The sequence below is a fragment of the Populus euphratica genome, unplaced genomic scaffold (genome assembly GCF_000495115.2).
Source record: "Populus euphratica unplaced genomic scaffold, PopEup_1.0 scaffold127.1, whole genome shotgun sequence".
In the NCBI taxonomy this organism is placed as follows: domain Eukaryota; kingdom Viridiplantae; phylum Streptophyta; class Magnoliopsida; order Malpighiales; family Salicaceae; genus Populus; species Populus euphratica.
The window spans coordinates 84,618-97,294 of NW_011500017.1; the positions used below are offsets into that span (position 1 = coordinate 84,618).

Consider the following 12,677-nt stretch of genomic DNA (forward strand, 5'->3'; position numbering starts at 1 on the left):
ACCCAGTATCGCTAAACAAATAAAAATCGAAACTTACGTTGTTAAGAAGCTTATTAACGATTTGTTGAAGTTGTTGTGGACCAGCGTTCTGAGGAAGATATAAAGGAGCTCCCAGCGGTGTCCCTTCTTGGTCTGTGAACTGGCACATAACATTGTTCACCGTTTCATCCTCCATCTTTGCTTATTCAAAATTGTGGGTTTTCGTGTTTGTTTGTTTAATATATGTACAAAATGGGAGGTTTTTTTGAGTTAGGGAATCTGGGTGTTAGTGTTTATGGCTCCCTCCCTCCCTCTCCAACTGGAAGCTAAGCGGAATTAGGGTTTTTTGAGGGTTTAAATTTTAGGGGTTTTAAAGGGTTCCGCGAGGATGTGGTGCACTGTATTGTGAGCACTTGCTTGCGTGGCGTTTGCTCTCTGTTTCCATAGCTGATCACGTGGCCTTCCATGGCACGTGCCGGGAATTCTCTTCCTTTTTCTTTTTAAGAAATTTTTGCTCCATGTATAGGCAGGAGCATGTCCTTAACAATTTTGTTCCAGGAGCTTCAACCAATTATGAGAAGACTATTATCTCCCAGAGCTTCAACCTATTTTGATCATTTGATTGAAAAGCTTGGAAGAAAATAAAAGAAAAGGATGGATAGCCTTCTCAAAGAAACGGCAAGCGGATACCAAGATTTATCCTGTGAATGGATAGCCTTCTCAAAGAAACTGCAAGCGGATACCAAGATTTATCCTGTGAAGGCCAACAGGGATGCCCTTCCTATTGCCAAAGCATTGTACAAAAAAGTATTTTGGTTGATATTTTACTATTTTAATAGTCTAAAAACAATGATATTTTTAAGAAAATTATCACAATTAGCATGTTTTGATCTTATCTGAGCCCTTCTTATTTGAGGCTGTACAGAGAATCTTTTGGTTGCTTCGTTTCTCTCACTATTCCATTTAAAAGCGCGGCCTTGTCCAAATCTGACGTGAAGACGGCCTTGAACTTCTTTATCCAGTGTTCATCGTATATATTTTATCTGACTGGTTATCGCTATAGATGCTGCAAGTGCGACAGACACCAAGTTGCGGCACAATTCAAAAGGTAGATGATTTTGGAAGAAGGGATTCTCTTGTATAAACAAGTGGCTAGTACAATTAGAATCAGAAGTCTGCTTTGTTTTCATCGATCCCCAATTAGCCAATTTTACATGTATGCCTAAAACAATCCCCTCCCAGGCGCCAAACAGGCAAGGCCCTTTACGAATCTATAAGCATCAGGAGTTAGACATGTCTGTTCACCTCGTCGCATACATCTGCCTGTTTTCCTGCAGTTTTTCCCGTTTCATTCTATTTTCTGAAGGGCATGAACGATCCGGATTGAATTTGGGTCCAAATTGATCCAGTCAGCTCCTTTCACATCGAACATATTATCATCATTAGCTAGCATCATCAAAGTTGGATTCGTTAGTAGGTCCATCTAGTCATAATATCGCTTCTTGAAGACCAACCTTGCCACTAAGATACAGGTTTGTAGGAATGTCACATTTATGAAGGCTTGGGACTGCCTCTGCCTGTGTGAGTGTTAATGATCCTGTCAATGCCAGCAAGGGCTCTAACAAGAATGTTTGACTCTCACTTTTTCTTTCCTTCTCTTTTCTCATTTCTTCCAATAGTGAATTGCTTGTGTCAATACCTATTTAGACGATCAAGAATATATATATATAAAATGTAAGATCCAGATAGCACATTGGCATATAGAGTTCCTCCATTATAAGTCTTAAAAGGAAATTCTGCATTCTCACCAGCAAGATATCCACCATGGACGTAACCACTAAATCGTTCACTGGTGTGTTCACCGGTGAAGAAGATGCGTCCTACTGGGGCCTGATCAAAACAAGCAAGATTTAGAAATGCATTTCAGAGCACTCTTATTTATTTTTTCCCCTCCCTTTCTATGAAACAACTTGTAACTTCGAATTGCCATGTACAGCCAGAGTGAAAACAGACGAACACATGCAACAGAAATAAGATGGAAATACCTTAATGTCATGAACATCTTGATTGTCTGAAATGATGGGGTAGTTGCTGTAGCTGCCACGCTGGAATCTGTTGTTCCACCAGCGGGGCACAAGTATATCAATGGCATTGGGTATATGGGGTCCAAACATGTCCCTAAGCACCCCCATGGCTTCTTCCAACGTCTCCTCGTCAGACTGTGCTTCAACGCGTTTCGATTCCCCATTCGTCAAAGTCACGACCAGGATATTCGAACCAGGATATGCATTTTCCATGTGCTGATGACAAAGCAAAAATCAGCAGCCAGCTTGGATAAATCCAGAGAGTTACTAACTATGATTTGATTATTAAGAGATACTATGCTTATTAATCAAATCAAATCTATTTGCCATTTTAACGGCATAGAATCTGCATTGATATTACATAAAAAAATACTGAAAATGATGGGGTTAGTGAGATCCCACATTGCCTCCGCAATAGACCACAGATGATCATTAAATTATTTCAATCCTCTCCTAATCAAGTGAGAGGACATAATTTTTGATATTGTGGGTCTCAAAATTGATTATCATGTCTACGCATAGAAAAATAGAAAGTAAGAACAGGTTGACATCGCAACCGATTCCCTCAATTAAACTAATATCACCAGCTCTATTACAATGACAGAAACACCAGGTGCGTCATAGCTCGAAGAACAATAAAAAACAGATAATGCAAGAGATTCTAGTTTGCTATCTGTGCAAGAAAGCTAATCAACATTTTTTTATCATGATGCTGAAACTGTTTGACGCTAGATCTAAGTTGCCAAGCAGCAAGCTGTATGCGTATTTCGATTGGAAATAAAATATCAACATCATGCAGTCTCTTGACAAGTTGACTTGCTAGACTAAACGTTGGCCTGGAGTTGCTGTTATTGGAAATTTTAAATGCAAGGCACGTTGGTACAGGCACAGAATTGAATCGTTGTCTTGAAAAGGGCAAGAAGTTCCAAATGTAAACAATTGTTTTCAAATTCCACTCAATAGAAGCAAGCAATGCAGAATGGGGAGCAGCAACTTGGGAAGCGAAAACAAGGAGGAGAAATAACCTGCCAGAAGGTGTAGTATCCCCTTCGCTCGTGAGCATAGATGAAGAACTCTTTTCCGGGACCACATGGCCAGAATTTGTATGGGAAGTTCAGGAAAATCTTTGTATATACCATCACATCACATTTCTCTATGGCTTCTGTTTTCCACCTCTGCATTATTTATTTATTTCATTTAATAAATACTTGTACAGAGAACAATTACTTATAATATGATGCGAGTCAGCTTTAATATCTTAACTTCCTACGGAAAAAAATAATCCAGGTGACGTATTTTCTCAATTTAAGATCAAGGAATAAAAGTTCATACTCCTCTAAGGCACTCCCGGAAGATCTACCCAACAAATTACGCAAATCATGTGAACAGATTGGCATCCTATAACCTTCACTAGAAGGTACAGATCACCTGCTTAGCCCTTGTGTATTTTACAGCACATAGGCTTGGGCGATTTGACAATGATTTTTCCGTTGAAAGTCCGGCAAGGCAAGAAAAAGAAAATTACGTAATTGAAGCAATCAAACCGCAAGATTCTTAACCGGTGCCTTGTAATTTGCGATGTTTAGCTCTTCCTTTTCAGAGCAATAATCTTACATCACACAAACTGCTCACTTGCCTGTATCCCAGGTCACTTGATCAAATCACAAAGATTCTTACGTACGGTTCATGGCTAGATGTTGGAGTTGACACACCAGTGTGTCCAAGAGTAATCCACCAAATGTAGGCCCAGGTTAAAGAAGAAAAAAAGGGGAAAAAAGAGTTATCCCTGACATTGATTTTATTTATTAATTTACTTTGAACAGATCCCTAGCTATCATTGTTCACTAGGAGTGTTGATGGGAAACAACTGTTACAAAATAAAAAATAAAAACTTGAGTTGTCTCGTTAGGGCCCTACGCGTGGTGGTTCAACCAAATGATCCACCAAGGAACAGCTATCCAGCCATTTGTGAGCCTGTGGGTTACCAATTCTGTGGATCACCGGACATTCAACCCACGGTATTTGCTCTCTATAAAGACAGTAAGCCACCTCGAAAAGCTATCTTTTGCATCATCACACCACCTAAACCTTGTTTAATACAGGGCCTAGCTGCCATGAATTCTTGACTCTTCTACTTAATGATAGTATTTAATTTCCTGGGCCACAACCCTATATATCGAAGGAAGAATCCTGCTACTTCCACCCCCCAGGGCCTAGGTCCTAGTCCCTATACAGGTAATAGATTCCCCTCCATTGGACCAAGACAAATTGAAAGCTCCGGATGTGACCATTGCAAACAAAAGGGAAACAAAATAAAGACAACGAAGGCGGAGTGCATCAAGACAGATAAAAGGGTATCAGAACCATCACCTGAGAGGGATTATTTATGGATATTTGGAAGAAGCACACATGACTCGTTAAGTAAGTTAAATAGAGGAAGAGAAGACGTACGGGTAAGGGAGGCTTGAAGGAAATGAGATCACTCTGGAGGACACCAATGCTTGCTGACAAAATCACATAATTGGCTTCGAAGATGCAACCATCCTCCGTTTTCACAACAACGCCGTTTCTCGAGTGCTGTAATTCCCTGACAACCTGCCCCAAAAACGTGCCACAAAATCATCATGCATTAAAAAAAAAAAACCAAAAAATAGTGAGAGATGAATAGGAGAATATTAGATTGTCTTTTGAAATATATTTTTTTAATTTTTTAAAATTTATTTTTGAAATTACCATATCAAAAAGATTTTAAAAAAACTAATTAAAAAAACAAAAATCAAATTGAAACTCGCGCCCAGCTAATTAAAAAAACAAAAATTCAACAAAAATCAAATTGAAACTCGCGCCCAGATACAGTTCATCCATGAGATGGTAAAAATGAATATAGTACTCCTAGCAGAATCCAAGCAAATCAACAATTATTACAACTCAAATGATCAGATTCTGTGAAGTCAAAGCAAGAGATGGAGATGGAACAGAGTCGAAGAAGAATCTAATTGATGTATCTATTAAAAAAAATATTGCAGTGATAGCTCACTGTTCAATCACCCTAAGGTTTCATTAGGTTCTGAGCTCTGACTTTTTAGAGCAAACTAGGCAATCTTTTCCCCCCCTTCTATTTCGCTTTAGGCAACAGAATACGGGAAACATAAATGAAGAAATTGACAGGCCTAGCTAATCTCGTGTTCTTTGAGTTGATATGACATCTCAACCTCCTAACCGTAGTGGTCTAATTCTTGTCAGTGTTAGAGCAACTTGGTGTTCATGGACCTACAGATTCAAAAGCGGTAAAAAGCACTTTACTGATTGAAAGATGACGAGGAACCTTTTGCCACTCAATGGCTATATGATTGAAAAACGAAGCATGTTGGTGGGTCAGTTTTTAATGGCTCTATGTAGGGGTCCTCACTCAAAAAGTTCACTGAAAGTTTGGTTTGTTTTCATAATCGGGATATTTAGCAAAGGGTCAAAGACCGGAAATTCTAGGTCTGGCTGGATAGCTAGTGACTTGGTTTCCTTTCAGCTTTTCCACGGACTGAAATTATGTAAAATATAATATAATACTAGTAGTGAATGCTAATCGACAGAGTCCATTTCCATGAAAGGTGGTGAACATTTCAATAAAAGCCCAGCAAAAATATTCCTTTCGTAGCTCCAATGTTATAATGATATGAGGGGAAAATATTTATAACTTTACCACTGTTGAAATATTCGAAAAATAATAGAACCCAGAAAATAAAATTGCTGGATTCTTGGCAAAACGGTATTAAGAAAAGAATATTTAAGAAAAGGCTTAAAACGTCATTATCTGCAAGCTCCGGAAGTTGGTCGATCAATCTTAACAGCTACAAGCTAGCTTTGCATCTGCATGCATACAGAACAGAGCACAGTTTCCGATTTTTATTTTTTTTCGTTTTCTTTTTTGCTGTTCCTTCTTTGGTGTTTTCACTCTATTAAGAATTAACTGTGCCCCCTTGCCTTAATAATTGCTTAAAAGCGATAAACAAATCCAAAACAGAACAAATCAGAAACAACAAAAAAATAAAATAGAAATCAAAAGGTTTTTCCTCTTGTTTCTTTCTTGTCTGTTGTAATTACCTTGTTGAGTTTGAGACGGTTGTCCAAGATTTTGCCCTCGGAGGTAAAAAGAAAATTCTCAGCCATTTTGTAAAGCAGGTGCTCATAGCCTCTTTCATCTGCTACTAGAAATTCTCTTTCTCCAAAATCTACAAACGTTGATATTGGCTCTACCTCTGTTTTCACAAAATAACCCATTAGAGTCTCTGTTTCTGTCTTCAATCAATCATTACAATAAAAGAAAATAAACCCGTTTGTGGTTATTAATCTGTACTAGTTGTTTTACAAGCTAAACCAGACTAACAAGATACTTTATTTTCCTAGGAAACAAGCAGAAAATAGAGTGTAAAATCATTTGGAAAACCAACCTGCCATCTCAAAGTCATGAAGGATGAAGTCAATGGCAAGCTCTATTGGCGTCTTTGGTGAACTAAACAAGCACAAAACATCAAAAATTTAAGATTAAAATTAGTTAAGACCATCAAGAACTATATCTTTATCGATTAATTTTAGCGGTACAAACCAAAACATCACATTAAAGGCTTGGAGTTTACCTAGGCGGTTCATTAACTTCACCGGCAAGGTTTGCTTTTAAACTCTTCAGATTCTCAATTGCTAAGTCTACCGCCTTCTTATACGAGTCTGCCGCCACTCCACTAGGATATATTTTCCCACTACACCAACAACACAACCTCTTTCTTTAGCGTCCGAAAAAAAATATATATTCTTGAGATTTCAACGGTCCAAATGTTGGAGCATTTTACAGCAATTTTTTTTTAAAAAAAAAAACATGCGAAGAAAAATAGAAAGCTCAGAATCGAGCCGTGATACAGATACCTGCGATCATAGATATTATAGCGAGCATTGCTGTAATCAGAGAAACAAGTGCGGAGGCCAGATTGACAAGCAAGTTCCCAAACAGGGTTGGACTCTTTACCACCAACTCCGGCGATCCAACCGGCTCCAAGCTCAACCGAAACGCCACCGAAATTATCCTTTCGGATCCTACCACCTATACGGTCTGAAGCTTCCAAAATCACCATATCCTCTATTCCATTCTCCGCCAAAACCTTTCCTGCGGATACACCTTTAAGACAAGAAACAGAACAAAATAGCTTAACCTTCAGTCTCGAATTACAAGTGTTCGTGTACGTATGTATGTGTAGGTTGCGAGTTACCGGAGATTCCAGCGCCGATGATGATGACGGAGGAGCGTGGAGGGGAATCCATGAGAGGGAGAGGGGGAGAGGTGTGCGTGTTTTGATGGCAAGATATGAAGAAATAGCGGGAGTCGGTTTATATAGGTGTTTTTCTGTTATTTTTATTTTTTAACGGTGGGCGATGGACGTGTGTCTCTTTCTCTATCATCATGAGTCTGACCGGGTTGACTGACGTCGAAATAGGTAGGTAGTGCCGGTATTCGATCGAAACTTAGAATGTGATCTCAATATGCGAAAATTTTAGCTGTGCTTATGGAGTTATTAGTGATATTTTATTAATTATTTTTTGAGATTCAAAAGGTTATAGAAATATAAATATATAAATAGGTGAAGAAATTACTTATGTATAATAAAATTCTCAAGGAAGATGTTGCAATTTATTTTTGTTAGAAAGAGATTATTTTTTGTTAGAAAGACCAAGTGACGGTCTAGTATTATTTTTATTTTTCTCGGCTGAAAGCACAAGTAATAATTATTAGTATATTATTAGTATATTATAAAAAAAAATAATTATTAGTATATTATAAGAAAGTCTAAAATAATAATTATTAGTATATTATAAGAAAGTCTACTCTTCTTTTTTATATATATGAAGACGTGGGGGGTGGGGGTGTTGTTTAGGTGCAGGTGAAGGGGGCCATTTACCCTTCTTAATTTTTCAAAACATTCATCCTAGTATATAAAAAAACACATTCTCGTCCGTCATTGATCCAATTAAGAATTAATATCAGCTGGTACAACTAATCCTAACACAATATAAAACTAGTTGTGGATTTGGTATAGCAGCCTAGTAGAAGATGAGTTTGTGTTTATGTTTTAAAAAAACTAGAAGATAATTTTTTTAAAAAAAAACTAGATGTGAGTGTTTGCGTCAAAAAAAAAAAAACTAGATGTGAGTGTTTGCGTCTTATTGAGATATAATCTTGGAAAAATTAATTTTGGAAAGCCTAAAAAAAATAAACTCAAACCTTGAGAAATTTTAAAAATAACATTAAAAATCATTAAAAAAAATTCAAAATTAAAAAAAAAAACCGGGAAAATTGAAACACATAAAAAAAAGACACATTAACTTGTAAAATAAAAAATTGATTCTTGTATTTAAGGTTGTGGTCTGATAGGGACAAGGATTGTTCCCTTCCTCTGCACCCAAGTTCGATTCTTTCTATGCATACCTGCCACCCCGATATGTTTTACCTGCTTACTGAGCTTATAGAGTATTCAATGGACCCGAGAATTAATCGTAGTATGCATAAGCTAACCCAGATATTCTGCATTATATATATATATATATATATATATATATATATATTCTCTTCACTTGAATTTCTTTGCAATGAATTTAAAAAGATAGCGTGTCCGAGCTATTATTTTTAAAGTGTGAATGACATTAATACGGGGGGCGAGCTACTCGTGAAATTCATTATTTTGTACACTTGTGACATCGATTTAACTGCTATTTTACATTGGGTTGTCACGTTTGGCAATAAGAGTTTAGCTCAATTATGGCCTTACATTGCATTTTTGAAGAGTCTACTATGACATAGATCATACAAGTATCGGGAGAGGAAAATACCGAAGAGAGGTGTCTGTTTGTTTTTTATGTTTGTTCAATTATTAGTTAGGGGTCCATATACAGCTTTTTGTCATATGATTGCTTTTGTAAGATGCATATGTTTATACGTTTTGTTAGGGAGATATAGCTTGAGTATATTAAATGAAACAAATGGAGATTAATTTGAAATGTTCCTTTATCTACTCTTAAAAGAAAGCCAATAAAATACAATAGATTGATAACAAGATGTACATATTGTATAACAAGATCTATAATCCACGAGGTTTAGAAATAAAGTTGACAGGTTAAATAATCAATTAATCTTTTAATTCGAGTACTATAATTCATTCTTTCTAGTTAAAATGTTTAGTGGCTTAATGTGAAAAACTCAAGTGGTTGATACCTAGTAGTGCTATATAAGCCAATATAGTTGGTAATTAGCACCTCCAAAATGTTCTCTTTGATGGATGTATGGAATCTTATATACTTATGTTAGTAATTTTACTGAAAGAAAAATAATAATGATATTTTAAAGAGATAGTCTCAAAAAATATATATGCTGAAATTGCTAATAATAAAGATATTATAAACCTAAAGTTTAAAGGACTCATAGTGTATTTATACCCCATTAGTCTTGTCTTTTTCTAGAGATGAAGGGCTGAAGTATAATTTTAACCATGTGATATTTTAAATTGTATTCTACTTAAAATAATATGAGTAGGATCAACTTAAAATATTGAGGGATCCACGTGGAGTCCTGAAAAAATTTGCAATGAGTGTTAGGGTGCCCAAGCCCAAAAAGATGAAAAATAGGTCAAAACATGCTATCTAGGCCCAAACATATTAGGCTTGAGTGTGATGGCCTAAGCGTTCCTAGGGAGTTTTTTGGGATTTCTTTCCTTTTTTTGAGGGATTTATTAGGCCCATTTTATTTGGATCCATTAGTAGCCCTCCGAGTCTTTGTGGTATTAATCTATAAAGATTTGTAAAAATACCTGGTTATTATAAAAAGTTCATTAAATTTTCTTCGTATAAGAAAAGAGGTGAAAACCCCGAGTAATATATCAGGGAGCTCATGTGTAAAGGCATACACCATGATTAAAAAAAAATCTAAGTATTTAAAAGGGGAAACCAAAGAGGAACCCATGCTTAGAAAAATTTCCAAATGGTTATAGGGACGAACCCATATCAATGTTCATGCTTAGAAAAAATTTATAAGTAATTAGGGGAACAAATCCATATCAATGCCTATACTTAGAAAAATTACTAAGTGGTAGAGGTGATAAACCCATGAAAGGTGGTGTTGTTGCACTAGGAAAACTAATTGGGGTCGCACTATAGTATAGGAGTTATATGACCTAGGATGGTATAAGGCATGAAAGCCCTTAATTGGGGAAATCATTCACTAGAGAGTGGTCACACTATAGTATAGGAGTTATATGACCTAAGATGGAATAAGGCATGAAAGCCCTTAATTGGGGAAAGATCTCACTAAAGAAATGGAGGTCTATAGCTTTTCTAGTGATGCTGTAGTGGCTTGGAAGCCCTCCACTAAAAAGTGATCAATGGTGTGTGAGAGGTATATGACCTCCATAAGATGGCATGAGATATGAAGGCCTTCCACTAAAGAGTGGTGTTAGTCCGAAACTATATTAAAAATGTGAGAGATCCAAGAACAATTATATGAGAGATCTAAGAACAATCTCCAATGAATTTATGAGGCATTTCGGCATCATTTGAAGAACATGTCAGTCCAAAACTGCACTGGATAATAAGGGATCCGAGATCAACCACTTTTGAATTGGTGAGAGGTTATAGGGTATTGCCTAGAGAATGTGTCAATTTGAGACTATATTGAAGAATGTGGAATTTGAGATCAACCCCTGACAAATTGATCAGTGATTCTTTAGCATCACTTAAAAAAATATATCATTCCATGACTGTACTAGTAAATGAGGGGTCCAAGATTAACCCTTGATAAATTGTTAAGATGCCCTTACGTATCACTTAGAGAATGTGTCATTGTAATAAGAAGATCTCATACTCATTCATTGAAGATTATGGGATTATTGCCATATGAAAACCAAGTTCATCCCCTTCAAAAAGAGTAATGTTATTGCATTAAGGAGACCAAGTCAATTATTTCATTGAAAAGTGTCTGAAAGCCTCCATTAGAGATTTGTAGCTAGAAAATATATATTAAAGATACTTTATTTTTATTTAAAAAATAAACTTATATTCCTGTTAATAATTATACATCTTGAGGTGATCTTAGTGATATGTATGAGAGAAGTTCTTATAATGAACATGTCTTGGAGGTGGCATCAAGGTGTTTGCTTTGACTTCCCTGATAAATTTCAATTAGTGATCCTTAAGATACATCAAATGACCATAAGTTAATCCTTAATGGTTCTTCCTTAAGATTTCATTGCTACAAGGAGAATGAATTCAGTTGGAATGTCTTTCATTTTGGTTGTTCTTGTAAAAACAAAGAAGCTTATGTCATAGCAAACTAGTCTCTTCCACCAGTATGTGATTTTCCATAACTTGTTTGATCTTGAGCAAGCTTATATCTAGTAAGACATGAATTTTTGTCTAGATGGTATGTTCCCTTACCTCTTTTATCAAAACCTTTAAGCCTACTAACTCAAGAAATTTTTCCACATTGAGTATCTTCTCATTGAACCTTTTTAAATATACTCATGTAAACTCACCTTCTTATTGGGTAACACCGAATAGTTTCGTGAAGCTTTTTATGAAAGGTATGCTGATGTTGAAACGTGTCACTAACTTAACACGGATTTCATTGAAACAATCAATAGAATTTGGCTTAAAATTATTATATCATGCATGCACAAACCCCTAGATGACCAACTTTAAGTTATCGTGTGTATTATGTACATGCTCCATCGGGTCGGTGAGGCCATCATAGTTATTCAAACTTATTTTTATGGAAATATAGTCTTTAGGGAGTAAAGTGTTTAATACTTATTTGGTTAAGGAAGAATCTCTTCATTGATGAGGGTTATAGTTATCCTCCTAGGTATGCTCATATATATACATTCTCTTAGTCTTTTTTCTATTAGGCTTTTGGGAGCCCAAGAGATTAGAATAGAACGATGGTTACGTTAACTAGTGTCCATCTCACGATAGCTAAGGCATTCAATATACTGGTTATGTACATATGTATTGCAATGGCACGAATGACCTTATAAAGGACTCTGAAGATTGTCATTATGTCCATTCTTATTTAGGTAATGTAATCATCTATGGATGTTTAGTACGGTCGGTGATCGTGGCATTGAGGTGTTGTCTATTGCTAGGGGTGTCAATATTTGTTAGGCTGGTAAAGTCTAATTTTTCCCCTGGGTTGTCAATATGGTTTGAGCGAGAAGTTGCACCTGACTGGTGAGTTGTTGAATGTTTAGTTGGGTAGAAGTGTTTGTGGTATAGAGTAGATTTGTCAAACATCCTAACCTCAATATGTCTTAGTTGTGTGCCATGAAATGACTAGGAAATGTCATAAACAAGTTTTAGAAACTAATGCCTTTTACTTAATTTCCTAAAGACAACGTCAATTAATGTGTCCAAAAATCTAAAATGCTTAAAAATAAGGTTAATATGCTAGATAATCAATTAATCTTTTAGTTCAAGTAATTTGATTCATTATTTATAGTTAATGTATCTAGTGGCTTGATATAGAAAGTCATGGTGATCGGTAGCTAGTAGCTGGTGGTGTCAGGTAAGCGAAGGTGGCTAGTAGGT

At 36.1% G+C, this 12,677-nt stretch overlaps 1 protein-coding gene across 1 annotated transcript; it reads right to left on the reverse strand.

Annotated features, from left to right (window-relative positions):
- Positions 1 to 1,108: 1,108 nt before the first annotated feature.
- Positions 1,109 to 7,422, reverse strand: LOC105141730 (polyamine oxidase 1-like). Its single transcript, XM_011049060.1, has 10 exons — positions 7,319 to 7,422; positions 6,978 to 7,227; positions 6,695 to 6,814; positions 6,509 to 6,570; positions 6,162 to 6,316; positions 4,515 to 4,658; positions 3,089 to 3,238; positions 2,025 to 2,279; positions 1,788 to 1,869; positions 1,109 to 1,678 (listed from the first exon to the last, which is right to left on the reverse strand). Exons 1-10 carry the CDS (start codon positions 7,368 to 7,370, stop codon positions 1,467 to 1,469), a joined length of 1,482 nt encoding a protein of 493 aa, XP_011047362.1. The 5' UTR covers positions 7,371 to 7,422; the 3' UTR covers positions 1,109 to 1,466.
- Between the last annotated feature and the right edge of the window lie 5,255 nt (positions 7,423 to 12,677).

What these genes read in the sequence shown, in the direction of transcription:
- LOC105141730 (XM_011049060.1), bottom strand. Translation starts at nt 7,370, where the DNA reads ATGGATTCCCCTCCACGCTCCTCCGTCATCATCATCGGCGCTGGAATC. An exon ending in ACCGTCTCAAACTCAACAAG is followed by an intron (nt 4,659 to 6,161) that starts GTAATTACAACA and finishes TTTTTGGGGCAG; the next exon opens with GTTGTCAGGGAATTACAGCA. An exon ending in GATACTACACCTTCTGGCAG is followed by an intron (nt 2,280 to 3,088) that starts GTTATTTCTCCT and finishes CTTTGTCATCAG; the next exon opens with CACATGGAAAATGCATATCC.